Source organism: Xiphophorus hellerii, chromosome 12, assembly GCF_003331165.1.
Source record: "Xiphophorus hellerii strain 12219 chromosome 12, Xiphophorus_hellerii-4.1, whole genome shotgun sequence".
In the NCBI taxonomy this organism is placed as follows: Eukaryota; Metazoa; Chordata; class Actinopteri; order Cyprinodontiformes; family Poeciliidae; genus Xiphophorus; species Xiphophorus hellerii.
The window spans coordinates 8,947,850-8,975,550 of record NC_045683.1 but is presented as its reverse complement, the minus strand read 5'-3'; the positions used below and the strand labels follow the sequence as shown (position 1 = coordinate 8,975,550).

Here is a 27,701-nt window from a genome sequence, read left to right as displayed (position 1 = left end):
GGATCTATGCGTTGGGTGCGTGCGTGTGTAGGGGTGTGTACACATGAAGAAGCCTGATGACGGTGTAAAGACCAGAAAAGATGAAGGAGAATGACAGCATTTCTGATTCCTGCTCGGAGCTTTATTCGACCTCTTTCAGCCCTGAACATCTGGATCGCAACGTGCCTTTGTGCCAGCGACCAATTAGGGAACGATAAATTAATTAATGCTTGTGAAGATCTGAACATGTGCCAAGCCGTCAGCATTCCTAGTGTGCTGGAGAGACAGTTAAGTTAATAATCCATTTTATTTATCAGTCTAAAGGGCTTTCATCGCGTATTTTCTGACGAAGGGAGGGTATCTGGAGCTCGGAGCGCGTTAAGTGAGCGCGCCTGCAGCAGCAATCCAACAAGTGGACGCGTGGCTTTGCTGGAAGCAGATTTAAAACCAGGCAATCAGGTGATATGTGACCTGCAGTTTTGAAACGTTTTAAATCAGGAAGCAACACCCTCCGCTACTTAACGTGGAGCTCGTCCTAACCAATCGTAGTGCAAAGCAATTTGCGCGCAATGTGCACTTTTCAAAAGGCTGCTGTGTTGTTTTGAACGCGTGCAACTGAACTGCAATGAGGTGAGACTCCCTCTGCTTTTCTTCTGCTCTTCATTCATGGACCGAAAGGAAGCGTGAAGCGAACGCGCTGCGGATTTCACCGCATCTCCCAGTTCACCACCCATGCTCTCCATCCATGAGCACGCCGCTCCGTTCCCTCGGTGACCGCAGGGGGAAGTTGGAATCAAATCTGTAGACATTTCTTTATGACGAGGTTGGAGGTGGGAGACACAGATTGCAGTCATGCCGATGCACCCAGTCACCTCCACGTTGATGTACCGGGGCATCTGCACCATCCCCGACATCCTCTCCTACAGCGCCCCGGTGAACCTGCCCGAAGACGAGGTTGAAGGTGAGAATGCACCTGCTCACACGGACCGGGCGGCCATCACAGGGCTGTTTGTGAGTCAATATTGACAGTGTGAATTCATGACAGGGTCATGCACATTTGAGCTGGTGAGCTTCCAGCAGGTAGTTGTATGACGGAGGCGCACGGTCAGGACCTTGGACAGCTCTCAGACAGATTTGGGCATCCCTAGTTGTACTTACTGTTAATCTTGTTTTTTGTTGTCATATAATTAGGTTGAATGGAAGAAAATTAGCCAAATAATCAAACTTTGCCAACTATGTCACTTATGTCAAATTCAAGCTTCTCACTTAAGTGTGCAACCCATTCTGAGTCACATTCAAATAAATTTGTAATAACAAGCTGCTCCTGATGAGACCAGTGAATAATTTGCAAAACAAATAAATAAATAAATAAATAAATTGAGGGCTTATAGCTGGAAGATGGATTTATGGAAGCTGCAATCGCCTGGCTCATTAAACCTGGAAGCACACATTTCTTAAAGGTCATGATTTTCTGTATATATATATATTTTTTTGCAGCTTCATATTTTGATGTGAAGCTTTTGCACTAAAGCTAGAACATCAGTATCACCATCTCTCATTTATCTGTTTTTAAAGTATCAGTTTAAAACAGGAGGTGCAGTGACACAAATACAGTGTGGGAAAAAAAAGGATTAATTTTTACTTCTTGTGATTCACTGTTTATAGGATTTATTTAAGTACAATAAACACTGGTTCTGTTCTTTGAATTACTGATATAATTTATTATTTTTAAGTCTAAAACTAACAAGAAATCAATATTTTTATGGTGGAATAACCCTGACTTTCATTCTCAGCTTTCATACATGATGGCCTACTCTACTCCCATCTTTCACATTGTTGCTGTGTTTGATGATCATCCAGTCAGTAGCTCATTAGGAACAATGATGTGTCAGAACTCAGCATAAACTTAACTGAAATGGCTGTCACATGTAGAGATGCTAAATTCAGAAAAAAATAGCAGTGATTTTCACAATAAGACAAGCAAAATGAAATCATTAAAGATAAAACATAAACTGGTTATAACTGGTTATGCTGAAGTACTTTAACCAATAATTAAAGAACAGCTTATGATTCGATCCTTATTTTTACCACATACTTTTGTCCACATACTTTGTTCCATGTGGACGAAATGCTCAAAAGGCATTATTTAGAGATTTGAATGCATTGGTTTACATTTTCAGAAATCACTTTGTGTGCCTATTGGAAACTGCAGTGCAGAGCACAAAAGCTATTTTGACATTTCGGAATTCCTTAATTGGCAGATTGAGACATCACTGTGTGCTTCTACTTGATAACTGATTCATTCCCATTGAAGCATTGACAGAAATAAGCACACCTTTTCTTTGGATGGTAGTGCAGATTTTTCAAGGAAGTCCATGAAATTGTAATGTTGCTCTTCCACATGAACATAGCTACATAATACTAACAAACATACATTTTCTCCTCACAGGAAAAAGTTAAATTAATGAAAAACAAAATGAAAGAGGTGGAACATCAGCAATTTTCATTTGTCATTGTTTTTTTTTTTTTTTTAGCAAAATACTATAACAAGTAAAAATTAAAATTGGCATTGTAGTTAAGTTGTTCACAAAGTGTTGCTTTAAACAGCATCATAAATGACTCTGTACAGACCATGAGCATGGCTATCCTCTGTTGTTGTCATTGATATTTGCTCCAGGAGAAGCCAAGGTTGTTGCGAAAGTGGATCTCTGTTTTCCCTCCCACCATTCCAATTTAATTTACAATCAAGCTCGGAGTGCAATAAACAGGCAACACTTCATTTAAACGCTAATTAATCAAATCTACTTATGCCTGCTGCACACATGCTGTCACAAGACAAACAGAGCCATTTGGGCTTTGCAGCTCAAGTCATATTGGTGGTGTGACAGGGGAAGCACCGGGATGCTTTGCAGGCAGCACATGGGAGCAGAGGTTGTTGCTGTGAAAAGCGGCTGTTTCAGTTGTTGGAGTTCATTAGCGATTCAATGGGAGAGAAGTCTCAGAGGCTGTGGAAGAGGAAGGCTTTCCCCACATGGTCACTGACTTAACTGGACAGTGTGACTGAGGGTTTGTGGAGTAGGATAGGAGAAGTAGAGTAAAAACATCAGATTTGTTATTTGGCTTAGCAGATGATTCCTGCTTATAGATAAAGAGTTGCATTGTAAAACTATTTAGCATTTAGCTTATCAAGACAAAATGCTGCTTTTAGCACCATTATCTTTGTAACTCTTCAAAGACGGATGAAAGAGTTACAGACGAGACATTAAATGAGATTTTTCTCATTGCTGCATGGCTTTTTTAAAGATACAAACACATTTAGCAACACAACACTTCGTATTAAAACTGCATTTAGGATGCTTTCACATAAAAAAAAGTAGTACTCGCATCAATTTGGGGAGAATGTGAAAAAAATTCACACCTTTTGATTTGTTTCACTTTTAAACAATGTCTTATGGCAGGCTAGAATTTGCCTGCTTGTCTAGACCCGAGTTTATGTGAACTTTCACAGCTGCCATAACGATCCAGACTAAGGGTACTTTCACACCATCAGTGTTCAGTCCATTTAAATGGACCAGTTATTTCTTTTTATTGGAAACTTGTTAAGGTAGTAGCATTTTTGAGCTTCTTACATGAATATTTGAATCATGTAAGCATTTGCTTTTAGAAATTCAAGGAACATCCCTTATACCAGCAATCTGTTGGAAACATAATGGAAGACTATTTTCTATAAAATAAAAAAGGAGCTTTATCATTCAGAACTTTTTATGTCAGATAAATAATTTTGCAATTTATGTTAGATTTAACTGGGAGCCAATGAAGAAAGGCTAAAAGAGCCCACAAAATCAATTAGGTCAAGGCTTCCTGACTGCCCACTCTTTAAACATTGATAAGTCTTGAACTCTTAAGTGCACTGAGCAACATTTAGTAACTTTTGATTGAATTTTGACAGTGGTTTTGGTTCACAAATGACTTATTGATGAGAAAACGTGCTGCTTGAGCGACAGAGTCTCGTCATCGCTCTCGTCTCCGGAGAGACGGACGAGAATTGGCCGGGAGACAGAGGTGTCACATACATCAGCTCGGCCGTCAGGGACTCGGGGCTTTGTCACAGAAAGAAATTGCGCATTAGTGAATATGTGTGTGTGTGCAAGTGCATGCATGGGGACCAAAAGCTCAAACCGAGGATTTGATTTTCAATTATTGCAATGGACACCTTGGGAACAGACCAATGGCACTGTAGTTTGAGGTTGTGAAGACTATAAAAGCTTTGATTTACACAAAGCTTTTTAGAATCTCTGCATGGCTTTTTAACACTGTACATACATGCAGGCGTGTTTGCGTGTGTGTGTATGTCTTTGGAGGATGGGTGGGCAGAATGTGGAGGGAGGTGGCAAGTATCTTAATGTACAATGTTGTGAGCATAAATTGAATTGGACTCCATATTCTCAATTTCCCCTCCCACACAAGATGGAAAAAAACAGTTGATCATATTACTGCAGCTCAATATAGTTTAGACCTCCTCCACTAGCCACACACGGACTCTCTCACACACACAAGCTCGGTGTCAATATCACTGCAGGTGGAATTAAGTGGGTAGCCCATTTCCACACTGCCTAACAACAGCCCTATTGGAAGAAGCTTCATAATACTCCTGGGGCTGAGCCTAAAGCTTTTGCATTATTTCCCAAAATGGGAATCATGTAAGCAGTTGCCAGCAGTTTTCTATTCACCTAAATATCAGATATTGACCATCTTTGTATCCCTGCAACAAAGTTAAGGATACAAAGATGGTCAATATCTGATATTTAGGTGAATAGAAAACTGCTGGCTTTAGGCTAAGCCCCAGGAGTATCCATTGTTATATTATGCTATTGATTTAGACTAAATCCTTTTTTTGTTTTTTTGGCTTGCTTGATGACTTTTATGTACTTCAGTCATTTGTCAATGTTCTCTAATTCACCACTAAAAACATTTTCCTCAAAGCTAATGGGGAACATTTAGCTCTGTTTTTTACATTATTTTTATACCATGATTTTCTTAATTATAGCCAGAATTATAGACAGACTCTCTAGGGAAATGTCCTAAAAACCTCAAAACACCTTCACTAGTTTGGGGTGAGAGTGAAAAAATCAATTTATTAATGCACAAATTATAAATTGTTACATTGGAGGAATTTAATTCAGTTGACATACATAGGTGAACTGCTTAAAAAAGCAATCTAGCTATGTAGAGTTAGATTTATATGTCAGTGCATAAAATCCCCCAGAACACTGGCCTCTAAATATTAATAGTACTTCTGAAAAAAAGATGAGTAAAAAGCCAAAATTATTTTTTCTTTGCAGAAGCATAGTTTATCACAGAAAAATATATAAAAATCCACCCTTTAATTTGATAACATTTATCTTTGTACAATAGAAGAAGAGGACAGTTTTAGTCTTTTTTATATAACATGTAATAACACAGGAACTTACAAGAAGAGGGTTTCCTCTTTATTCCTTTCATCCAGAATTCTGGGTCCTCTTGGCGCTCTCTTCTCTTTATTTCATCCGATGGGTTTTCTATGTCATTCTACCTTATGAAAAAAGGTAAATTTTCAAAAGAGAAAGCAACCCTTTCTCTTTTGATTTGGCAATATGTTTGAGAATGCTGTCCTACTGAAAGAGACAAGTTTGACTCATTCACAGTTCATTGGCAGTAGCCATCATATTGTGATGTTTTATTAAACATCACAGAATCTCTATCATATTTAACAATTGTCTGTCTTGAGGTGTTTTTTTCAACATATCCTGATTTTCATCCTAACCTATCTGGAGTGTTTGTTTCTGAAAAGCTCAAACTTTGTTTCCTCTGTCCAAAACACACAGTCCTAATTAATGTTTGAGAAGTGCTTAGGAAACTCCACTTGTGTGATGATGCGATGGTAGATCAACATTTCTTCTCTTTGGTATGCCTCCTAAACCTAATAGTTGTTAGGGAGGATTATTGATTATTTCCAACAGAGATTTGTCTCGCCTTCTTTACAACCCCTGCTTAATGTTCCTTATGCTAAAATAAACTTAAGCCTTTGAAAAACATTGTTTGTCACAGTCATAACTGCTTTTAGTTTTGTAATCACTGCTCTGATTGATAATATTTAGGCAATTTTGGCAAATACTAAGTCAAAATTTTATATTTATTTACCTATTGAACAAAATGGCATGGCCTAAAATAATTACCTCGAAATAAAGTTCAAGGAAGAAAGGGAAGGTATTCCCACAAACCACCTGGCTGTGAACCTAACTGACTGACCGGGCAAGGATATCATTGATTAGAGAGATAATGAGAGGTTCATGGTAATTTTGGAGAAGCTCCAGAGTTCCATATCTCAGATAGGAGAATGTGCTCACAGTGTAGCTAGGCAAATTCATTTCCTATTGATCATTCACTAATGACAAGAGTTAGAGTTAGGGTGGCATGAACAAAGCAACTGATGAAAGAAAGACATAAAAAGTTTACAAGGCCTTCATGCAAACTACAATGCATATAAAACAAATTCAATGGTAGAAACAAATTTCTCACATCATCCTGAAAGCATCATTTCCACAGCAGGAATAGGGAAGTTGGTCTGAGCTTACAGGAAGTCGAACAGCTGGACAAGAACTCCAAACACTGCATTAGAAAAATTATGATCAATTCATATTTTTTTAGATATTGAAATTCTATTGGAAAGCTGTTCTTAAAAAATAATAAATAAATAAATACTCCCCTTTCAATCTGACGGAGCTTGAGCTCCTACACAATGACCAAAAGAACAAAAATCCCCTCTCTAGATGTGCAAATCTAGTAGAGACAAACACTGCAGACTTACCACTATGATTATTACCAAAGGTGTTTTTACTAAATATTGGCTTAAGGAAATACAAATGCAGGCAAAACTTTGCTCTGTTGTATTAAGGGAAAGGGGAAAAGGTAACATTTATTTTCCCTCTACACTACTTCATTTTAGTATATCAAACAAAATCCAGATAAAATACTGTAAAAATCAATGATGTCTGTATTGTGATAAAATATAGATGAAGGAATAGGAATGGTTTTGCAAGGCTTTTGTATTTCAGAACACTATGAAATACCAGAAATAGCACTAAATGATGAGCATTATGAGTAATTGCACTGACTATATAATTAGAGCATTTATCACCTCATGCAAATTTATAAAAACAAAAAACAAAATTAGCTCTTTTGGATTGTGGTTATTTGTCTTTTTGACTCATAAAACCTCCTACAAAAATGTTTTCTCAAGCTGCTCAGAGGTCCAAAATCACTTTTATTCCAGGAAACAGTTTTGTTTTCAGTAGTAAACATCTGAAGCATTAAACAGAGCTTTAGTTGTTCCCTTGCCATCAGTTTTACAAATGCTAATAGCATTGACTGACAGCTTTTAGAAAAAAAACACAGAGTTTCTAATGGCATAAACTGCCTCTGAGGCATTGTTGATATTACTGCTAGACTCCTACAGTATCTGCAGCAGCAACATTGACTCATTTCTTTGCCCCGAGCTGCAGGGTTGACTTCCATTCCTCATGAAATACTTACACGAATACAAATGAAGATATTTAAAGATGTCTGCGTTTGCTAGGAGAGACAGGAATTATGGACACAAAGTATAGTATGTAGAATCAGTGGGTGGCGTGTGTGGGTGCACATCTCAGGGGTCAGTTGAGACTATTTCAAGCCTATGGTGTCTAAAGAGTGAGACACACAAACACACATGATAAAATGACCAATCAGGATGGAAGACAATATTCTGGCTTGTTTTCGTTTTCACATGGAAATGAAGGAGATGTGTTACTAAAGTCGAACACCTATTTTTCTTGAGTGTTCAGCTCAGTTATTGACTTCTATTAGCGTTCAGTCTAGCTCTCATCCCAACAAGAGGTTTCAAATATTTCAGAGGAAAACTGAACCTTCAAAAAAAGAACACGATTAGAAATGAATGTCTTTTAAATTACCAGCAACATGAGACTTTAGCTTTCAAATTAATTATGTCTTTTATTTTTGATGCTTTACATATAGCACCCACTTAAAGCATTCACACCTGTCGAACTTGTTCATATTTCACAATCACTGACACAAACATCCATATATTTTATAAGTTAGTGGCTCTAATACCGCCTTGCAAAGTGAAATCCTTTGCAAGAGTCGCAGAAACCTATAGTTAAAAAAGAAGAATCAGTTTTGTGCAAATCAAAACCTGCATTTGTGGAAAAGTAGCATAAGAAAAACCTTTGCTGAAGAAAGTCATGAAAGTGATGTTTACAGTTTGCCACAAATTACGCAGAGGAAAAAATCAAACCTGTAGCAGAACCTGCAGCCTTGCCTCAATTAAGAATAAATTTGAATTTCTCTGGCATTCATAAAGGTTACTTCTGACAGAAAACTAATGCTTTGCATCAAACTTAACACCCCACAACCAGTACTGACACAGGATCATCACAGCATTATCGTAAATGGAATTCATAGAACAAGGCATTTATCTAGATTTGAAGAAAAGATGAAAAAAGAATGGAGTTAAATTCCAGAAAATCTTAAAAGAGAATATATTAGATGGTGAAGAAAAATGAGACTTGGTGGAAATTCATCCTTCCATCGAGAATAAACAAAATATGGCAGCTACAGTGGAAGGGCTCAGAAGAATGCATGTTCACACAGACATATGGACAATGTCTGGTAGAGATTCCACCTGTTTGAAGGTGGTGGTTGTAACATGAGAAAATCTGAGAAACTTCAGGGATTTGAATAGATTACAAGGCACTGTATATTCTGCAATTTAACCAGCTTTTGTTGTTAGCGAATTAAGATTATGTATAATGCATACATCTATAAAGAAACAAAAGATTAGGGCTCCTCTACACTAAGTCACTTGTAAATTGTCCAGGGTTTTTAGTTATTTGTGGGTTACAGAATATTATGTTCCTGAATATTAAAAAATATATATAATATATATATAAAAATATATATATAAAAAAATTAAAAAGTGAACAAAGTCAACCTTATAAATTTAACTAAATAGTGACAAAAAGTACATTTGTGACATTGCAAATTTGTTGCACTGATGGTTACAAGGAAAATAAATCTTACTTTGCTCATCTCCTCCTTCATATGGCTCCGTCCAACACTATTCCCCCTCTCCATGATGCATGGCTGCCTTACACAACCTGCCAGACAGACGAACAAACAGGCAGGCAGGGGGGGATGAATTTCAAAATGTATGTGTCACCTGCCTGGATTTGGTATATGAAAAAGTTCCACTTGACATAGATGGTGATAAAGATGTGAGTAGAAATGAGCCGTCTCTCAGAGGTTGATGTGACCCAGCACCTCAGCTGGTGAGTCACAGGTTGTGAAAACCTCTTGTGAAAAGCATAGAAATAGTTTTATATCATTTAAGAAAGCTAAAATGTGCAAAGCAATTGTTAAACATATTTGAACTGCTAAAGAACAAGGTAGAAATTTACAACTTAAACATTGATCAATATTATGGCATGAACACTTTTAAACAGGTTTTCATTCATGTTTTATTTCTATTTCTATCAGGTGCTTCTACAGAAATCTTTAAAGCTACACAATGTAACATTTATTTTTAAAAAAAGTTTTCTTTTTACACTGATGGCAGATACATGCTTTTCTATAACAATAAGTTGTTCCTCTGTCATTAATACATTGAACAGCATGTACACTAGCCTGATTGACACCTCTAAGAGCTTCCCCCTGACTCTGATTGGTTGTTTTTGACAGGGATCATCTTACTACTACTAAGTATCACTAGCGTAGTGGTATGATATTTTTTTCTCTGAAATGTCTTAATTTTATGTCAGATGTAATAGAAAATACACCAATCTACTTTTTGCCAGAAACCCAAAGCATCCAAAATGGCTTTGTAATCCGTTTTAGATTGATACATGTCAGTGGTTTTGCTTCTCCTATGTTTCTAATGCTTTTTGAGATCTTTTATCAGCTTCCTTCTGCAATTTTACAAGGCATAAGTATATGATCCACTGCTTCAGAGTGAAAACCAAGCTGCTACTCCTGAATCGGAGCTTCAAAAATTGGTTTGCGAATCACATAATTTCTGGTGCCCATCTGGAAGTGCCATGGTAATAGACTTGACTTCCCCAAAGTTTACAGAAATTTACAGAAAAAAACCTTCTTTAGGGTGTCTGAAATGCTATGGATAATTACAAAGTAAGCGTTGAAGGGACTTTAGCTTCTAAGTCAAATATGTAATCTTATATCCAAGTTGTTGTTGAAGATTCTGTTTTGTAGATTTCTGAAATGTTTTTTCTGGAGCTTTGCAGGGAAGCGTATAAGCATTCATAGCCAAAGTAGTTCTTCTATTTGTTATGTCTAAGTAAATGCCTGTTAACACACAGCATTGTCAAATAGCACAAATATCAATACTAGCTGCACAATATTGAAAAAGTTCAGTGAGGCATAAAACTGTTTTAGACGAGTGATTATTTGGCTCGATTTATAATTTGCTTCAGGGGAACCTCTTTTCAACCATCTTAACAATCAATGGTAGAGTCTGCCTTTCAAACTGTTTAATGTATTATGTATGTATAATCTGTTTAAAAGATAATGTGAAAATTTTTTGCATTTCAGTACAATTTGTGAAGAAAATTAGATTTTTCCATCTTGTATTCTCCTCTTTATTTTATTTGTATGGGCCTCTATGCTCCACGTTGGTTTTACGTTACAAAACATGGAAATTATAGTTTTCACCCATTAACTCTAAAAACAAGCTAGTCTTTTCTCCACACTCTCTGCTGCTCTTTCCCCAAACTTTATAGAGAAACATTGGAGTCATTTTGTTTTGCTGCTTTGCATGAGTCTCCTCCAGACTTTATGACTTTCTTCTCATTGTGATTTTAACAACAGCTCAGTTTTGGTGCACAGGGCTTCCCAGTGCATAATACATACATGAAATGTATCCAGTATATTCCATGTATTTTTTATGTATGATTAAAATCATGTTTATAGACGAACTACTGCTTCCTGGACATACATTATGCAGAAGCCAATTGTTCCACTCATTGCTTTGCACCAGTACCTCCTCATGAGCAAGTCTGTGGCAACATTGGATGGTTGATGGCATCCAGTTATTAATTTTACGTCAGTCTATCATCCTTTACAGATTGTTTTAGTCATTCACATCACCCAGATCAACTACCTTTAGTGGGACCAAAGTCATACTGAATTTTGAAGCAGGTATTGGTGAGGAAGCACTGACTTCCCAAGTAGTTAAATTTCTAAGTTTGCTCTAGGCGTTCAAAAAAAAAGTAAGGGGATTTGTATTTGGCTGGTTATTTCCTTCTAACAAGGCCCCCTGGAGAAGAAACTTATATCATTAGAAACCAGTTTATGTCTCCTTAAATGGCGCCACTGTTCAAATAAATAATTAACTAAATTTCCAATATGTCTTGTTTCTTCAAACTTCAAGTATCCTATTCAACAACTGACATCAAATAAGAGTCATTGGCAAAATAAGCAGGTATGAATTCCTAGTAGAGGAATAGACACGTTTTTACCCAAATTACTTAACTCTGCTTAATAAATGTGGCAACATTTAATAGAAATAAACAAGCTTTCAACATAATGAATTTTATCTCCTGGAAGTTGTGCTACAACAAAGAACTGATTGATGTCCTTATATTTTTTGCAATGTTTTAGTCCTGCAGGTTACAAGTGGACTATTAACCTGTTTAGTTTCATTTTTGAGAAAAGCATAGTAGAGAAGATTGTTACAGTTTAAACCAGTTTGACTGGATTTGCACATCCATTCTTACTTAATCTAAGTAAGCTGTGTCCCTTTACTATATACATCAAGTGGAAGAATTGTGTCTTTACGGTAATAATATATGCTTTATCAAAATTAGAATGCAAATATGGCATTGTTAAATCCTTACAGGTAAATCAGTTGACATTTCAATCACATCAGCAAACAGTCACAAATTCTTAGTTAATCTTTTTCTCTGACTTCACTGACATCTAACCTCGACAAAATAGGTCTTGATAGAAAACACAAGGTGCAGATTAGCGTAGAATATTGTGAAATGTGATGATAGCTACTGTCGGGTAGGTTGAATCAAAGTAATTTATTCCCATTTTGATCGATTGCCATGAAGGAGTGACTCCAGCAGACTTTATTACCTGTGAAATCAACTATGATGAGTTCTGCAATGTGAAGGGCTTTTTTTCCCCTGCAGCTAATATTTCCTTCCTTTGATAAACAATATAGCCCAGTCCGCAGTAGACTAGACAATACCAGGAGCGTAAAAAACTCATCTATAAATGAGATGACACCATTAAGTTGACGAACCTGCTAAGACATTGATGAATAATTCGCAAAGCATAGCAAATGCTTTTGATAGCTCACATCCAACCTTGGCTTGAGGTGCTTCTCACAGTTTTTTTTGTCTTTTTTGCCTTGTGGGTATTGGCCTGGCTCAGCTTGGTTCTGTGCTGTGATGATGAAAACTTACAACTTTAAAAAGAATAAAAAAATAAATAAATTGGAGACAGATCAATGATACTTGTTCCCTTCTGGGAAATAAAGAGAAAGAACAAAAATCAGCGAAAATTTCACAGCCGTTTACCTTTTTCCATCATCCAAGGTCAAGTGGGGTTTAAAAAGTTAACTCAGAGAATTTATACGTTTTTTTTTATGATAAAACATCTCATCCACCTCTACCTCCCCCCCACCCCCACCCTTCCTATTTCTTTCTTTGCTTATATCAGCGCTGCACTAGCAAAGTTAATATCCCTAAAACTTCATGCCACCCAAACACTCAAATGCGATTTTCCCTCAACATTCAGTCAACTTAAAAATTTGCCGTACACTCCTTTTGTATTCTCCAGGGACTTGTTAGAGGCCTATTATGGTAATAGAAAGTCTTCCGGATGTTTGAGCAGGCCCGTATCTCGCTAAAAAAATGAACTGAGGTTCCTATGGGTGTTTAAAAATAGTCGCCCTAGGTTCACACAAACAGCACCGCAGTGTTTTTCTCATCCTGATAAGGTCTTACATAAAGAGTGGGTGTGCTGCAATTACTGATCCAAAGCAGCCCTGAGCAGATGTAGGTCTGACTGAAGCAAAGAGGATCTATGGCTCTGGAAAAAAAGAAGCTCTGGATTATGTTCATGGATACTTCACTTTCACAAAAACCCTGGCATTAGGTTGTTATGCTCACAGTGCACAACATATAATTGGCTTTTTTTCTCTTTACTGTTATTTTTAGCAGCAGCAAAGCATTAAAGGTAAAACGTATTGATGCTCTGCTCAATTGATAATTCAAAAAGGTAAATATGTGTTATGTGCAAGAATGTTTTTCATTTGTGCATCTCCATGCATCATCAAAAAATGTATTGAATTCAGTAATTCAAATTAAAAAATAAATTGTATATGTATTTCTTACACAGAGTAATTGATTTCAGTTATTTATCTTTGTTATTTCTACTGATTATGGATTACAGCTAGTGAACACCAAAGGTATAATTCCCAGAGAATTAAAATATTGGCTGAAAACAACAATAAAAGGACATTTAATACAGAAAAGGTGATTTTTATAATCGACACTGTCATGGGGTGACTGGTGTTATCTTGACAGTTTCCCAGCAGACAGAAGCTGAAAGTGTCCAAAAGGAAGATAGACCACAGCTTGGAAAAATCTATTTTATTATTGAGAAGCACCTTTATGTAAAGATCCTTTATGTTTGCATGAATCACCTCAGTTTTAGCTGCTTTTTCTGTGTATGGTATGGAAAATGATGATATGTCTCATGCTTCTCAGTAATATATATGCCACATATGTGGTGTGTACTGCACTATTCTCTGTGGGAGTTCAGCTTTAGATGCTTGGCTCTCGGAACTCAATCTCAACTTGGGTTTATCATCCTTCATTGAATCACACCACAGGGGACCAGGCGGCTTAGCATCTCCGAAGGCCAAAAAGCTCTCCAAAAGATCAAAGCAAATACCACACATGTTCAGCCATATTCACACCTTCCGGGAGGTGCTGCGGTCTCAGAAGATGCAACAGCAGCAGTCATCAAAAACAACAACAACAAAAAAAAACATGCGGAAATTTAGCTATACCATAAAATGAAACAAATGATGGTGAGAATGAGATTACTCTTTCAGTAAAGGTAAAAAAATAGCATGTTAAGAGATATTAAAATAAATTTTTATTCTTGCTTTCATTTGAAAAATAGCCAAAATCCCCCCCGCTGATTTATTCCTTCAACAGATTTGATAAATTCTGTATTAGCTTTGGTGGCTTGACACAAATGTTCAGCTACACTCATGCAAGATTTATAACAACACATACAGTACAGACCAAAGGTTTGGACACAACTGTGTGTCCAAACTTTTGGTCTGTACTCAATACAGACCAAAAGTTTTTACACACCTTCTCATGAATTCATTGACACAAAACTTTTGGTTTTCTCATTGAATTCAATGAGAAGGTGTGTCCAAATTTTTGGTCCTTATTGAGTACTTGTGTCCAAACTTTTGGTCTGTACTGTATATTTTCTGTCTTTGCTCTCTGCCTTACACAGAGTTAATGACTCTGTATAGGATAACTAGTGGAAGCAGTCTTATATGTCCTACATACTATTAGCTGTTTTTCCATTGACCATAAAATTGTGCAATTACGGTAGACATTTCTAAAATAAATTAGCAATATTGTAAAAACTCTTGTTTTGGTGCTAGGATGAGGTGGTTTATTTGCCAAAACCTCAACTGAAACATTTTTTTTTTTGCATCACACAAGTCACATGATCAACAACCGGTGGCAGATGTTGCCAGCGGTGGAAACCACAAAGAAGAAGACAACTGGAAGTAATTTGAGGATCATGGCACAGCATGATTTTTAATGACTTTTACCGAGAACAAACTTATTCACATGTAATTTAAATTGTTTTTCTTATTTTATGGAAACAACATTATTGCAAAATTGTATTTTTACAACATCTGTGGATTATTGACAACATTTTGTAATGGAAACGCAACTAATTCAAAGGCATACACAACAATGCAAAGCATATATCAAATAATAGAAAGGATTAAGTTGAAATCATAAAAAAAAAGGTTTTTAAACTTATTGAAAGCTGTGTGCTTTATGTATTATGCACTATCCTGTCCAGCTCAATAAGATACGATTTAGCCTGAGATGCTGAAAGCTGTGGACATTGTGAGGCTCTCATGGTTGACACACCTTTTTAATGTCACTTTGAGGATTGGCACAACCAGGTTGGAGTGAAGGTGGTCCCAGAGAGTGTGCTCCACTTCTCAGCCTCTCATTTCTTACTCTCAGAGGCTTCGATTGGTTGTTGAACTTCTCATTCAAGAGGAGCGATGTGGCTTTCATCTTGGCCATGAAGCAGTGATAAAAGATCTTTACCCTCAATGAATTACTGAAGGAATCCTTGGAGCAGAGGTGGGTAAAGTACCTAAAAATTGTACTTAAGAAAGAGTAGCACTACTTCAAATTATTTTCACTCAAGATGTAAAAACTAGCCGTTCAAGAAATTACTCCAGTAAGATTTGAAAAACGTATTTGGTATAAAGACTTCACAAGCACTGAATAATTGATCACAACATTAGTCAGTTAGTATTTTAAAGATCAAAATGAAATTAATTCATATAAATAACACAATTGCAACATAACAAAATAAGGCAAAATAAATATGTTTTCCAAATTTGCTTCTTTCAATATAAAATGTAAGAAATTTTAACAAAAACTGCAAGTGTGTGTCTGTGTCTGGTGATATTTTGGTTAAAAGAAGCTTGTTCTTCATTCGGGACTGTTCCAGGATAAAGGGAAGACAACATTACTCACTACACTGAAGCTCGCTTATCATGTTGTAATCCAAAAGAACCTTCGGATATGTTTGCTATTTAGGCTTGACAAGAACCGTTAAACATTAAAAAATGTTCTTTGAACCAACTTTAAAAATACTCTAATTTGTTACAGCTACTTTTATTAGTTTTGTTCAAGCTATAATTTCAATTTCAGAATTATTCTGAAATAATAATTCAGAGTAATATATTGAGCAAAGCTAATAAACAAATGTAACAAATTGTTTTTCAATGTAAAACATGAACAGTCTTTCAAATCATCAAACTGAGAGTGAAGAGAAGAAAACCTTCCAAACCTTAGGTATATTATGTTGTATAAAGAAGAGAACAAACAGATAAGCAAATGTCAAATATGTCATTTAAAAGCCAAAATAAAAAGCTGGTTGTCTGCTTCAATCATAAATTCTATGTTAAGCAGCGTTAATCTTTTTATCATTATTTTTCTATGAACCTCAGTGTATATTTTTAAGTTAACGGGGTAAATATTATTAATTTTTAAAGTATTTTAAATAAGCTCATAGCAGTTTTTGGCAGATTTTATTAAAATCTTAAATCATTAAAATATGATTGTTGATAAAAGTTGAAATATCAAAAGATAATTGTTACACTTTTGTGTTTTATCAGGCCTAGGGACAAACAATACAGTATTTGAATTTATAACTTTCAGAAACTTAGAGTGATAGGCAGTCTAAAGGCAGAATGTTTGCATTAGATAACAAAATTCTTATGTCAGTCACTGAACACTTGAGTCTTAACTAGGGTTTAAAGAAAACTGTAAGAATTAATTGTCTTTAAAATGGAACAATTCAAGTTATCTGTGCAAATGAAGCTATTCACTAGGATAAATGTTCCGGCAGAAGCAGTTTTTTAATTAAGATTGAGTCACTGTTAGGGATTGCATATGATTCCAGTTCAATTAGGGCTCGTAATTAAGTAGAAGCGGGGTAATATGAGGATATTTACAATTTATTTGGCAGGATGTGGAAAGAATTTGTATTTCTTTTTTATTGGCAAATTACTTTTGCAGAGATTTCTCAGATGGTCTGCTTCACCTCAGAGAATATTTCCTTTCTTTCAGCAGGAATGTGTGTGATGTAGTTTTAAGTAGACGCGAGAGATTTAGGTAATTTATTTGTTTTGCTCATGTTTCTGGAGTTGATAGGAGGTTTATTGTATTTCTGGCCTATGCAGAAGGGGAATTTCTATTCTGTAACGATTGCTACACTAGGAAGCACCTCCCTAAGCAATTTGAGCTTGTTCCTTAAGACCTTAAACATATTTGTTTTTCTTTTTTTATACATGCAATTTACTGAGTAACACTCACTATTAAGAATATGCTGCTTTCTTGAAAAGAAGGATGAAGCTTTTTGATAGTAAGAGTCTGGTAGCCTCCTACTCAACTACAAGAAAACCCATCATTCTAAAGTAAACAGAAGGACCTCAGGTGGATACTACAGTGTTGTTATTCTGTAAACAATAAGATCCACCCAGAAAATTGAAAAAAAAAAAAAAAACACTGCTGGAGGCATTCAATGATTTAAACTGTACCTGCAGGAAGACATCTTGTAGCAAAAAGCAATGGGAAAAACAGCTGCTCCGACTGTCACTTCGATTTGTTTTATAAATTGCATGCCCAGATGTAATCCATTGTAATACATGATTGCCAGGGATGCTTGTCCCAATGGCATAATGTCTGCTCCATGGACATGTACTTGATTACGAAAAACCATTTCCTGGAGTTCTGCTGCAACATCATGCATTGAATGAGACACTGTTTCCTGCCATCATTGATATGCCATGTTTCATCTTTCAGCTGAAATATTTGTCATACTGTCATGTTGTGTTTTTTTTTGGCTTGAGGCTTATCCATTTGTTGCAGTTCTGACATCGGATAAATTCACCAGTGCTGCAGTTTTCATTTACAAGATTTCTGGCTTTGCAGTGAATTGATAAAGTTTCTTTAGAGCTACCTTTCACTTACTTAATAGTGTTTTCTTAGCAAACTCAGAGGCAGAGATAATTTCAAGCGGAATTTTAATTCAGTTTACCTAGACGACTGCTCTTATCAGCTGCATACCTTCAACAGGCTATACATTATTTAGCAACCATTTGACGTTTGGCTTTCTTATTTTCTTAAAACCCACTCAACCATTTTTTCATCAGGAAACAATTTTTTGCACCAATGTTACCTTATAAAAGCCCTGAATCTAGATGTATGTCGAACTATACGGATGTTACAACAGTGACTATATAGAATATATCTTTCATTGCATAACACAATACCCTCAATATGTATCGACACTCATGTCAAAGATATTTCAAAATTCTTCCAAAAATGATCTTCAGTCCACATGTTATAATTTTGCCACTGATCATTTTAGAAGAGTACTTTCATTTGATAAGTGAAAAATTTAATGTTTTAACTTTTTTTTTTTACAAAACCACTGGCATTGCATTTCCTTTGGTGTACCTTCCTTTAATGGTTCCTCTCCATCCCCTTTGGCCGATACAGCAGTCTTCTTCTGTGACATTTTACAAGGACGGAACTTGCAGAGACGAATCTTTGATCAGTCCTGTTTACATAGTCTCTCTACATCCTCCAGAGTCAGGGGTCTTCTAAAATCATCTCTTGTTTTTCGCTCCTCTCACAGGTTTTCTGTCTGTGACCTGAGATGGTCATGGAAAACATTTGCTGCTAAACCACTGCTGTTTGTATTGAAGTGGTTCTAGGTATGTGGCTCGTTAACATACCTACAACCACTGCTTGTTTTCTGGTAGAGGCAGCCACATCTTTATTTCACATCTCTTTGCTTTTTTAGAGTTCGCAATGCCATCCTCTTTAACAAGATTGCAAGAAAGAGAAACCAGGTTCATACACAAAGGGGTTGTCAGCTATAATCTACAGTTGGTATGGCAGACCTTTCCATATATCAACATGTTTTTTAATACTAAAATCACCTGTAAGATTTGTTGTAGAAAAATTCAATCTAACACAATGACGCAAGAAAATAAAAGATGCTCTGATATCACTTTCCTATTTATTTGATGCTGCAGCAGACACAAATTCATCGTCACATGAACAAAGTTGCCATGAAATCTTTGGACATGTGGGGAAATTTGTCACATGACCAGTTCAGCACTAATAAAATATAGAGTCAAAATTGTGCTTGGTATATGCACAAAACCACAAAGATATGGAACAGTTTGCAAATACGCACAACTTGTTCGATCAGTAGTTGATTTGTGAAACATTTTGAGTCTATATTTACAAATGCATTGCTTGTAGACTAGGAAATATATCTACTGGGAGGCTGCACTTTTCCTTTCATTTATAGAAGCAAAGCCTATTCCTTCTAAGCTATTTTTGGTTCTTGCACTTCGGATTTTGGCAAGCAAGAACATATGCGAGAGGCTTGATTCATCCCTGTAAAATCCACGACCCAAGGCAGAGACTCTGCCCCCAAAATGTTGCTCTGATTTCAGTTTGTTCAGGGGTATTCGTTTTATTTTTGCTCTTTTCAGTTAACTAATAGAATCTGTTCTCTTAAGCTGCCAATCCCCTCAAATGACTATGACTCAGGCATTGATGCAGCATAACAAATGGGTCTGTGGAGGCTTTTCCCCTTTCATATCCTGATTTGTACCAAAACCTCAGCTTGGATGTGTGCTTGTCTTCTCTGCAGAAATCCGCGAGGCCTTCAAGGTTTTTGATCGTGATGGAAATGGGTTTATCTCGAAGCAAGAGCTGGGAATGGCCATGCGTTCTCTGGGCTACATGCCAAATGAGGTGGAGCTGGAAGTCATCATCCAGAGACTTGACATGGATGGTAAGATTCTTTCTTCCTTTTTTCTGTTTCAAACAAAAACCTCCAATTTGAATTTTTTAGCAACTTAAATTGCTTTTCTCAAGGTCCATTCAAACTGTCCCTGCTGGATCCATTGAGCCCAGTTAAAATTTCCTTTGTAATCAACATTTATGACCATAGCAGAGACTTTGCTCAAAATAAGTGCTTGTCCGAATGGTTGTTAATAAAATTGCTGTATGTGAAAAATTCAGAAAAATTTAAACTATGATAGTTCTAAGTTAAAATATTGACAAATGTATTAAACTTTGAACATGAATCTCTCTTTTGTTCAATTAGTTGACAATAACTTGTTTTATTCAACAATTATATTATTTATGTACCTTGTGGCATAGCCCTCAATTTAGCCCAAACCTATGACTGGCTGATTGGTACCCCGGCATCTCCTCTCCCAGAATCATGCACTAACCTGGATTCTTACTCTGACTCAGAAAGAACCTGTAAACCCACCAAAAAGCCATGTTTAAAAAAACAGGCCTGGTCAAACTTGGTTCACTTTTCTCTGAGTTGCTTAAGTTTGTAAAATGTTGTCCCCCGCACCCATTCACACACCTTGGACTCGTGCTCAGTGCCACTTGGTATCTTATTAAGTGAATCACTTCGTTCTGAATCCTAAGTGAAAAACCATAATACTGGTTCCAAATGCCTTGGAACCAGCATTTGGACAACTTCCTTTTAATTTCCCTTTCAAAATATTATTAGAACTTAGCAATACATAAAAGCCATTTGTCTAGACTTACAAGATACAAATAAATCTTCACTCTTATTTTAGTTTAATTATTTTGGCGTCCAAACCCTTAGTCATCAAACGTCTCCCTTTTTATTGTAGTTTGAAGCGATACATTTAGTGTTAGAATCTTCAATCATTTAATTTATTTGTGTTTTCATATATTTATTGAATAGATTAAAACCAGCATTTTAGTATTTTGTCCATTGATTAGCATTTCCTCTTCCCGTTGTTTGGTCTTACAATCCATAATTAGATCATTTATTTTAGTATTCATTAAAAAAAAAAAAAAATCTTAGTCCCAAGAAATACTCAATCATACCTACAATCTCGTTGCTTCTTTTCTTTTGTATTAAGGATGACTTAATGGACAGGAAAAGACCTGATCTTTTTGATTGATTTTTCTATAGATTTTGATAGTTATTGGTTCAGAAACGCAAATATATTTCAAGAAAACTTATTCAAAATCCTCTTTTCCCCCACAAATTGCCTAACTGTAGAATAATTCACTGCTTCCTGTGTTTTTTTTTTCTTTCCAGGTGACGGCCAGGTGGACTTTGAGGAGTTTGTTACTCTTTTGGGTCCAAAGCTGACAGCGGCCGGGATGCCAGACAAGTTCAACGGCACTGACTTTGACTCAGTTTTTTGGAAGGTGCTTATTATTCAGACATTATTTTCTCCTCAAGAGACAGAGGGGTTGACAGAAGAGTCTCAGGTGTTGCACATTTCCCAGCAAAGAGCCATTTAATGTCAGACAAAAAGTGGCTCTAATTGTCATGTTCTCTGGGGCATTAATAGGATGACATCATTGTCATAACAGTGTTATTGCTTTGATCATCATAGCAAAGTAATTATTAAATTATTTAAAGACATCATATTAGGTAATCATCTTCTCAGGTTGACAGTGGAATGGAAATTAGCATGGTGATAACTGCTCCTGTTGTACTTGTGTGATAAGAGCAGCGAAGAGTTTGAAACAGAGCGAATAATGGAGGTCTCTGAACATTTGGTACATCCACTGCATGATAATAAAACTTTGCTTGGAGAGAAGAGAAGGAAGAACAGAAAGGGCCATATAGCCTAACAGAACATTACGTAAGCCATGTGGTAGTTTCCATCATATGCTGCTAGATTGTTCACATAGCCTCCAGTCACACCACCGAACTTGGCTCAGGCTGAGCTGAAAATAAGTAAAATACAAACCCTGTCCAAACAGCTGCAGATGCCTGATTGGAGAAATGTTGACTTTAGTTTTAATAATAGATCATTATTTGTTAAGTTAAAAAAATAACATATTTGTGTATTATTCAGTGGGAATTATTTTATTTTGGAATAATAATTTCTGTTCGTCACATTTGAGGTGAACGTAGGACTGGCAGTATCGTAACATTTGTTTATTAAAGCTACAGTTTTAGCTGAGCTTTCTGTTCTCACAGACACATGCAAATCCTGCCAACCATGATGAGTATTTTAGTACTTGCATACAGGTACATATCAGTCTGGCTTGAGAAGAACCATGTTTGCCAGATTACAAGTTCTTTTGAGAAATAACCTTTCAGCAGGTATTTCTTATTAAGCCCACATTTCCGTCATTGAAATGATGTATTCTAATCTTATAAGAACTCAAATACCATATTTCCATCAGCTGTAAGCAAGAAAGAAAGGCATGAAAACATCAGTTTGTGTGTAATTAATCCATATAATATGTTTCATTTACTGACTGATTCCATTACATTGAGAGGCACTTGTATGTTGGAAACAGTTTTCTTTCAATTAAAAAAATAATGTTGCTTCAATTTTCTAACAGCGTGACACCAAATTAACTTGAAGGCAGGGGAGCTCTTCCTAGATATTGTAAGCTGCAAATAGACACGTTTCAAACTCACGATTCCTCTGCAAGAGCTTATCATCACTGGTAAAAACAGGATTTGTTTTCACTTTCTTTCAGTGGTTGTTGAAAGCTTTTATTCAAAGATGCATGTACAAAGCACTAAACTGCAGCAAATTTCACAGTTTAACTGTGGTGTCAATATGTTTTTATTTAATTGTATTACAACCTATTTTAGAATTTTGAAAAAGAGAGTTTCAATAATAAACCATTCACGTGGCGGTCAGTTGAGGCTAAGCATAAAAAATATTTTTATGATAACCGAGGATGAAAAGGTGTTTATTTTATTATCTAGTACACAGCTTGTTTTTTAACAGTTCGGATTTGAATATTGAATCTTCAGATAAGAATACTTGTTTTTTTGAGACATGAATATATTTGTCTACGTGTGGCAAACTCATTAGGATCATTATCTCTCATTTCAGCTGGGGGTTTTCTGTCTGGAGTTTGCATTTTTCCCCATGCATGTAGCCTATGTGGATTTCAGGTTAATTGGGGACTGAAAAATGCACTCACTAATGAGTTTGTGTGTCAATGGTTGTTTGTCTCTGTGTCTCTATTTGGTCCTCACCTACTGCTATCTATGCATGTTACCACTGCATCTGTGCTTTATCTTGGTTTAAATAAGATGCAATCGAAGCACAATTTGTGAAACATCAACTCTTCATGTCAGTAAATGAAGTGTGTCACCTACAATGTTCCCCCATTTAGTATAGTATGTGTCTACTGGGATGAAGAATGTAAAATGATCATTGTGCTGCAGAATAGGCAAAACAGGTAACCGTTATCTTGGTGTTTATTTGTAATGCTCACCTGACCATCTGGGCTTGAAGGATCAACATATAAAGATACAACACACTTAAAGGTGTCATGTAATAAAAAATTACCATCAGTGTTAATCATAAAATAGTTTTCACTCCTATTGCAACCTTTTCAAACATTTCATTTGTCAAGGTGAGTGAATCTCAATATAGAGCAGAGAGAGGAGAACTTCCCCTCTCTGTCTGTGGTGCTTATGAACAGTACATCTTTTCTACTTATGTTCATCCGCTTTTTGCAATTGGCAGAAAACGTTTAATTGAAATAAACAGAAAATGACATTGGAAATGAAAAAAATTAAGCTTACTTACAAAATAATGTGTTAAAAACTAATATCACCTCTGTGTGTTTGTTATTTTGTATTAAAGACAAAGCTGCATAATTAAGACCGTCTGTGTTTGTTTGCTTAATGCATACATTTGTTAGTGTGGGCCTTTGTTTGCTGTGTGTGATAGTAATTTTGTATGTGTGTGTATCTCCAGTGTGACATGCAGAAGTTGACAGTTGAGGAGCTGAAGAGGCTTTTGTATGACACCTTCTGTGATCACCTTTCCATGAAAGACATTGAGAACATCATTATGACTGAAGAGAACCACATAGAGAACCCAGAGGACTGCCAGGTCGACATAGACAGTAAGTAGCAAACCTCTTAGCAAATCCTGTCTCTTTAGTGCTTTTACTTCTCTAAAACAAATGCATAATCTTTTTGTTCATAAATATTACTGGATCTATAAGTTTTACAAATATTTTTCAATGTGAAGTTGCTGTTTTAAAATGCAGCAAAAACAGTGACTTGGTTGAGAAGACATGGAAATATTTTACAAAAGGAGCCTGATTTGAATACAGACATGGACAAATTGCTCTTTTTTACTTTTTAGATCTATAACATTTCATTATCAAATGATTGATGATAATAACTTCAATGCTATTGGATTTCTAATAGCAATTAATAGATGGTATTATAAAAGAGAGCTAAAATTCTAACTTTACTCTGAGATTTCAGCTCTGTGTGTTAGAGTCTAATTGTGCTGCTCACTTTGTTGTTTCTTCCATTTTCACAAATTACTCCAAATTCTTCATCGTCAGGATGTCCTAAAGAGCTTCAGTCAGTCAATGTTCAATATGTTTTGTAATATCAGTTTGAGAATTTTTGTCACAGTTTCATTTAAGTCCTCTGTAATAACTGCCAAGTAAATGACATCTCCAAATAAATAAGTAAGTAAATACAATCTGCAGGGTGAATCCCATCTGGTGGGTCCGGTGGAAACATCGGACATAACCTGCCAGGAGCAGAATCAGAGGCAGGTGGAAGAGAAAAGGTTGGAGAAAAATCTAACAAAACAAGATGAATGACATCCTGTCATCACAAATTAAGTATAATAAATGAGGATATAAAACATCAGAGAAGCTGTTTTTTACTTCTTTGGGAAGTTATTGCAGAAATTCCTACTTAGTCTATCTTTGTACAACTCTTTACTGAAAAAAAGCATTGTTTTGGTCGATAAAGCATGGAGTAAGGAGTGATGTTACACTTACAGATCCTTACAGATGACTGTGCTTCTCTTCAAGAGTCTCTCAACTCAGCAAATGCCTCCTATTCCATTTGTTTGTTATCCCAAATCTTTGATTTGCATTTCAATCTAGGTGAAATTATTCAGCATACAGGTGTGAAAACAAATCGTTGTGGCTGTGTTGATCCCCTAACATTGTGTTTTCAATGAGATTGTTCTTACGGAAATAACAATCAGATAGCTTTCAGGCATTAAATGACGCTGGACTCACTGGGCTTCCATAATCTTTATTTGTCTTCCTTCTATCTTTCCTTCTGTCTTTTTATAGGCTCCAGCCCAACACAGCAAGTCAAGCAAACCTGTGTGCGCAAGAGCCTCATATGCGCCTTTGCCATTGCTTTCATCATCAGCGTCATGCTCATTGCAGCCAATCAAGTGCTGCGAAGTGGCATGAAGTAAAGCCTGTGGAACTCTAGTGGCCTTGTTCTCCACCTAATGGCTACTATAAAAAAAGAAAAAAAATAACAACTGAAGAGACAGTTAAAAGACTATGAAATGGACATTCCAGAACTGCAAAACATGCTAACATGATTGCAAATTAAATAAGGACACTCAATGCTTGGATTTGTCTTAGTTACAGACGAACATATCCTTTCAAAGACACAAGAATAACATATTCAAAAAGACCAGTGTGTACTATTGACAATACATATCAATCTTCACAAAACCTTGACTACTCATCAGCTGCTTGCATTGAGCAGAGTTACATTCAGAGTTGTGTTCACTTTTGAGACAACTGTCTTGGCTGTCCTGTTTTGTATTTGTCTAGTGTACCATGTCGCTTGGCATGAAGGGGGAAAAAAAACATTATCTAAGAGAAACCATTGGAATGTTTGCAGAATTGTGTTACAGAGGTTCAACAAGATTAAGATGTGCAAGATCTGAAGTGCAAGTTGCTGGTAGGTACAGCATTGTTAAAAAACAGTAGGGATTGAGAAACATTTGGCAAGAGTCAAAGATCACAAAGGGTTTGCTTTTAGTTGATTGTGTGTATGGTTTCATTCATTTACAGTCTGCTGGGGTTCAATTTAAGCTCATCAGAGCTGATATCAGCAGGTGAAGATCTCAACAAGACAGAATGTGACAGAAAAGTGACTGGTCAAAGAGGGATGGGACACGCAGAAAACTCTTCACACGCTCTGATTTGGAGACCTCAAAGGAGTACTATCATCTATGCATGAAATGCATGGATTTAAACAGTTGTCTTGATACATTTGTAAAAGTTCTTATTAATGTATGAATCATCATCACTGTGTTGTTTTTATTAAGGTAAAAACTGTGAGCAAGATGTGTGGTAAAAGATCTAGGTAGATAAAATTAAAGTAAATTCAACTTCTAGACAACAAGTGGTTGCTTTTTCGAAAGGCAAACAAATATTTTGGAATAGCTTAGCTACTAATGTTTTCGCCTTGCCTGGCTCTCAGTCATCTTTCTCCACCACAAAGCAACAATTGTCTTAAAGATATATCAGCTGTTATGCATCTAAGCCAATCTGGCGTGTGGTTAGGATTCAAATATGAACGAATGTACTTATTATTTTTTTCTGTCTGTATGCAGCAATAACTACGTAAAATAAATTTTGTGTACTGCTGTGAACAAGCAGTTCTTCAGCTGTTACTGGATCTACCTATAGTAGAAAACTGTTGAAAAACTGGGGTTTGGCAAAAGAATAAATTATTAATCTCTCTACATTTTAATGAGAATGGGTTTGAAATAAGCAAAACAAGATGTAAAATAATGCAATAACATAAAAAAAATAGCACCACATGCATTAAAAGTGTAGATTTGGATTAATGTGCATGCATTTAATGATGTCTGTTAGTCCGTATTAGCAATTGCAAGAGCTAAGGATGCACTTATTGCATTTTAAATTGCTCAGAGGCCACATAGCATATAGATTCAATGTTTAAATCAAGATGTTCTGCATTTTTCTTTAGAAAGGAAAGATTTTGTTTTACCATAATTTAGATAACAAATCACAAAAAGGCTTAAAAGAGACAGAAAATTAAATGAAATATTTCCACTCTCTCCTCCATTTTTGACTCCATAATGCAAAAATCTGAATTATTTGCCTCCAGTGATTATAATTAATAATCACTGGATGATAATTAGGATTGCTGAGTGACCACTCCATGGACAGTGACAAAATTAGACTATTTTCTTGCCTGTACTGACGCAGTTGGAGCAGGAGTGGCCAGTCCAGTCCACAGCTGCCATCCTGTGACTTTAGATAAATCCCTCCTCCAACGCGCCTGAATCCAATGAATGGCTCATTGACGGGTCTCTACAGAGCTGTATGACATACTGGTGATGCCAACAAAACAAGAAAAAGCAACTTTATAAGGAACATGCTCAGAAAAAAAAAAATCTAGATCACTTACAACATGTACCTTTGTTCTCATTCAGCACTTTAAAGTGTGTTTCAACACACAACTCACAGTCATGATTGTTCATCCATTTCTTGGAAGAGTGTTATCATTAACAAACTTTATCATGGATGTATTTATTTTTGATAAGAATGTGATAAAACAGGTATTAACTGAGGGCAAATAATAAGTCACCTTTTTTAGGAAGGGGTAATTTTCTTGGAGTTTTAAACATTTGATCTGTTGCCTTATTTTTGTTAACACTGGCATTGTACATACACATAGAAATCTGTTCTATGTATTACTTATCAACAGAGCTAATTATAGAAAACTATTTATTTTACATTAACAAAGAGTAACAATAAAAGAAACTATCCAAACTTGTTGCTAGCCTGCTACACTTTCTCTCCACTGTACTGTACTTTTGATACGTGTCCTTGAATATTGCAAAAATGTTTATTGAGCGCATAATATCTGTTCATTGACTCAGATGTTTTGTCTGTTGGGTGGTATTTTGTATTAATAAGCCCATACAACATCTGTGTCTATGTGAGGCATGTGTGAAATAAATTTCAATTTGCCAAATG

At 36.0% G+C, this 27,701-nt stretch overlaps 1 protein-coding gene across 1 annotated transcript; it reads left to right on the top strand.

The window, feature by feature from the left end:
• On the top strand, nucleotides 1-27,701 carry cabp7a (calcium binding protein 7a). The gene is made up of 5 exons (XM_032579375.1): nucleotides 1-940; nucleotides 19,564-19,707; nucleotides 21,010-21,122; nucleotides 23,660-23,810; nucleotides 25,017-27,701. Exons 1-5 carry the CDS (start codon nucleotides 832-834, stop codon nucleotides 25,145-25,147), a joined length of 648 nt encoding a protein of 215 aa, XP_032435266.1. The 5' UTR covers nucleotides 1-831; the 3' UTR covers nucleotides 25,148-27,701.

Bases quoted from the DNA above. Each gene is read 5' to 3' on its own strand.
- cabp7a (XM_032579375.1), top strand. From the start codon at position 832: ATGCCGATGCACCCAGTCACCTCCACGTTGATGTACCGGGGCATCTGC. The intron at 941-19,563 runs GTGAGAATGCAC...TCTTCTCTGCAG, and splicing joins GCCCGAAGACGAGGTTGAAG to AAATCCGCGAGGCCTTCAAG. The intron at 23,811-25,016 runs GTAAGTAGCAAA...GTCTTTTTATAG, and splicing joins CTGCCAGGTCGACATAGACA to GCTCCAGCCCAACACAGCAA.